Source organism: Diaphorina citri, unplaced genomic scaffold (assembly GCF_000475195.1).
Source record: "Diaphorina citri unplaced genomic scaffold, Diaci psyllid genome assembly version 1.1 scaffold875, whole genome shotgun sequence".
NCBI lineage: Eukaryota > Metazoa > Arthropoda > Insecta > Hemiptera > Psyllidae > Diaphorina > Diaphorina citri.
This window is the reverse complement of record NW_007378307.1, coordinates 95,945-100,168: the sequence shown is the minus strand read 5'-3', so window position 1 is coordinate 100,168 and position 4,224 is coordinate 95,945. Positions and strand designations below refer to the sequence as shown.

Below are 4,224 nucleotides of genomic sequence, written 5' to 3'. Positions count from 1 at the left end.
TGCTTATCTAAATCTATGGAGAACTTCTATCAGGTAAGCATAGCTTTCGGTCTAGGTATTGATAAGCCGAATGTTCGTTTTGTTATACATCACTGCTTATCTAAATCTATGGAGAACTTCTATCAGGTAAGCATAGCTTTCGGTCTAGGTATTGATAAACCCAATGTTCGCTTTGTTATACACCATTGCTTATCTAAATCTATGGAGAACTTCTTTCTATCAGGTAAGCATAGCTTTCGGTCTAGGTATTGATAAACCCAATGTTCGCTTTGTTATACACCATTGCTTATCTAAATCTATGGAGAACTTCTTTCTATCAGGTAAGCATAGCTTTCGGTCTAGGTATTGATAAACCCAATGTTCGCTTTGTTATACACCATTGCTTATCTAAATCTATGGAGAACTTCTTTCTATCAGGTAAGCATAGCTTTCGGTCTAGGTATTGATAAGCCGAATGTTCGTTTTGTTATACATCACTGCTTATCTAAATCTATGGAGAACTTCTATCAGGTAGACCCGTAAAACCTAAAAAAGAGGTTTGATAAAAGGAACTGTATCAATGAAAACAACTAACCATAGTAACTTTTTGACAACAACAGGGGGTCTTATCGTTCTAAAATCGAAAACAAAAGGAAGACAGCAAGATAGGAGTAAGCAAGCCGTTCTGAGAACGAATCCCCTTTAGGATAAAGTTCACCCCGGCGAGAATAATACTTCAGTAGTTAGAGTTCCCTATATGAAACCTTTTGGGGGAAAAACCTCACTTTTCGTAGTTTTCAATCAACCCCGTATAGGTAAATAAACTTGTCGGTCCTATAAGGCCAGGGGCCACAAAGTGACTTTAAACTCGGTTTAAGTTTAACTCTCGGATTAAGCAATCTGAGTCCTTAATCCGAGAGTTAAACTTAAACAGAGTTTAAACTCACTTGTGGCCCGGGGGGTCAAGGATCGAATTTTGATTCCCTTTGCTTCCTCCCGCGGCCTAGCGCTTACAAGGCAGACGCACTACCAACTAAGCTAACTAGGCTGGCAAAGGTAAACATTGGGAGCTGGATTATTGAGACGTTTGGAAAATCCTACAATGCTGCAGTGAGCACCAAAGTTGTGACATACTAACACACAAAATCTGCATTTACACTTACATTTTTACATTTACATACATAGATTGAGTTTTTTTTTCTAGGTTCGAATCAAACCCGCGGCTCAGAAAGACTGCCTGGATGAATTAGCTGACCTGATGTCACGTAGATTTCGTAACCAGTCTGGCATCATATACACAACCTCTATCAAAGAGTGTGAAGATTTGAGAGAAGAACTGAGAAACCGAGGCCTACGTGTGAGTGCCTATCATGCTAAACTGGAGTCCAATGTAAGGTAATAATCTTAACTCCATACACAAAAAAAGCCCACCCAGAGGCTTAGCTGTAGGGAAAAACAGCCCAAAAGGATGGGTTAAGCTCATACGAATCTACGAAGTTAAGAACCTCTCGAGTGGGTATCACACTGGGCTTGTACGTCAGAGGTTCCAGGTTCTGTCAGGCTTGTACGCCAGAGTTTTTTCAGCTCTGTGCTTGGAGTTCGGGGTGTACTCAGTGAGGACAAATAAGTAGCTAGTATAACCGAGTAGCGACCAGTGGCGACATTATCAGAGTAAAAGGACGGATGATACGAGTAGATAAGAATTACTAGTACATGAGGCACTTAGTAAAGCTGTGATACCCAAAAAAAAGTTGTGACGAAAAAGTTTTGCGCGAACGACCTACTGTACGTAGTGTTAAAGCGCTTTAAAGGAAAAAAAAAAAAAGTTGTGAAAAAGGTCTGCTTTACGACAAAGAATTCATGATTTGATTTTATTGATTAATTGGATATTTGTAAGCATAGCTTTCGGTCTAGGTATTGATAAGCCGAATGTTCGTTTTGTTATACATCACTGCTTATCTAAATCTATGGAGAACTTCTATCAGGTAGACCCGTAAAACCTAAAAAAGAGGTTTGATAAAAGGAACTGTATCAATGAAAACAACTAACCATAGTAACTTTTTGACAACAACAGGGGGTCTTATCGTTCTAAAATCGAAAACAAAAGGAAGACAGCAAGATAGGAGTAAGCAAGCCGTTCTGAGAACGAATCCCCTTTAGGATAAAGTTCACCCCGGCGAGAATAAGACTTCAGTAGTTAGAGTTCCCTATATGAAACCTTTTGGGGGAAAAAACTCACTTTTCGTTCAGTTTACAGTACAAAGTACAGTACAAAACTACGTACAGTCGCTACAAAGTGAGTTTAAACTCGGTTTAAGTTTAACTCTTGGATTAAGCAATCCGAGAGTTAAACTTAAACGGAGTTTAAACTCACTTGTGAGTAAATTTAAACTCGGTGAGTTTAAACACAGTGAGTTTAAACTCGGTTTAAGTTTAACTCTTGGATTAAGCAATCCGAGAGTTAAACTTAAACGGAGTTTAAACTCACTTGTGGCCCGGGGAGTCAAGGATCGCATTTTGATTCCTTTTGCTTCCTTACAGGAAAGTGGTCGGGCGGGTCGCGACGGGCAGATCGCACATTGCATCCTCTACTATCGTCTCCCAGACGTGTTCAAGCTGTCCTCCATGGTGTTCGATCAGCAGACCGGCCTCGCCAACTTGTACAATATCGTGTCGTATTGTCTGGATCAGACGCGGTGTAGACGCGCTATCATCGCGTCGTATTTTGACGAGGCTTGGAGTGACACGGAGTGCAGGGGGATGTGTGATCATTGTCGCGGGGGACGGAGAGACGCCAAACGAGTGGATGTGGGTGAGTGGGGGATGTGTGATCATTGTCGCGGGGGACGGAGAGACGCCAAACGAGTGGATGTGGGTGAGTGAAGGTAGCTCACGTGACGTGATAAAAGTAGCTCACGTGACGTGATAAAGGTAGCTCACGTGACGTGATAAAGGTAGCTCACGTGACGTGATAAAGGTAGCTCACGTGACGTGATAAAGGTAGCTCACGTGACGTGATAAAAGTAGCTCACGTGACGTGATAAACGTAGCTCACGTGACGTGATAAAGGTAGCTCACGTGACGTGATAAAGGTAGCACACGTGACGTGATAGTAGTGTGTTTCTGCGAGTGGATGTGACGTGATAAAGGTAGCTCACGTGACGTGATAAAGGTAGCTCACGTGACGTGATAAAGGTAGCTCACGTGACGTGATGGTAGTGTGTTTCTACTTTTATGTTTCGACGTTTTTTAGGGACAATGTGTTGCTAATTCAGGGCTGAACTTTGAAATAAGCTTCAATATAGCTCAGTCGATATCACACTAGGAACTTTGAAAATTCAGGGCAGAACTTTGAAAATTTAGGGCAGAACTTTGAAAATTTAGGTCAATATAGCTCAGTCGATATCACACTAGGAACTTTGAAAATTCAGGGCAGAACTTTGAAAATTCAGAGCAGAACTTTGAAAATTCAGAGCAGAACTTTGAAAATTTAGGGCAGAACTTTGAAAATTCAGGACAAATTGAGGGTTGAACTTCAAAAGAAATTCAGGGCAGAACTTTGAAAATTCAGAGCAGAACTTTGAAAATTCAGGACAGAACTTTGATAATTCAGGACAAATTCAGGGTTGAACTTTAGAAGAATTCTGAAATGAGTTTGCGTTTCTAAAAAGCAACCTCCTTGGCTCAGTGGATATGACACTAGTTCAAAAGAATCCTGAAAAGAGTTTGCGTTTCTAAAAAGCAACCTCCTTGGCTCAGTGGATATCACACTAGGAACTTTGAAAATTCAGGACAGAACTTTGAAAATTCAGTACAAATTCTGGGTTGAACTTTGAAAGAAGATTGAAAAGAGTTCTCGTTTCTTTTAGAAGAATCCTGAAAAGAGTTTGCGTTTCTAAAAAGCAACCTCCTTGGCTCAGTGGATATCACACTAGGAACTTTGAAAATTCAGTACAGAACTTTGAAAATTCAGTACAGAACTTTGAAAATTCAGTACAAATTCTGGGTTGAACTTTGAAAGAAGATTGAAAAGAGTTCTCGTACGTTTCGCTTTAGAAGAATTCTGAAATGAGTTTGCGTTTCTAAAAAGCAACCTCCTTGGCTCAGTGGATATGACACTAGGAACTTTGAAAATTCAAGACAGAACTTTGAAAATTCAGTACAAATTCTGGGTTGAACTTTAAAAGAAGATTGAAAAGAGTTCTCGTTTCTAAAAGCAACCTCCTTGACTCAGTGGAAATCACA

General features: G+C 40.4%; 1 protein-coding gene across 1 annotated transcript in view; it reads left to right on the top strand.

Annotated features, from left to right (window-relative positions):
• Positions 1-2,862, top strand: part of LOC103512706 (putative uncharacterized protein DDB_G0282133) — a 23,214-nt gene extending 20,352 nt beyond the window's left edge. The window contains exons 16-17 of the mRNA XM_026826104.1: positions 1,184-1,369; positions 2,521-2,862. Coding sequence (XP_026681905.1) covers positions 1,184-1,369; positions 2,521-2,862 — 528 coding nt within the window. The remainder of the gene's footprint in view (positions 1-1,183; positions 1,370-2,520) is intronic.
• The last annotated feature ends 1,362 nt before the right edge of the window (positions 2,863-4,224 follow it).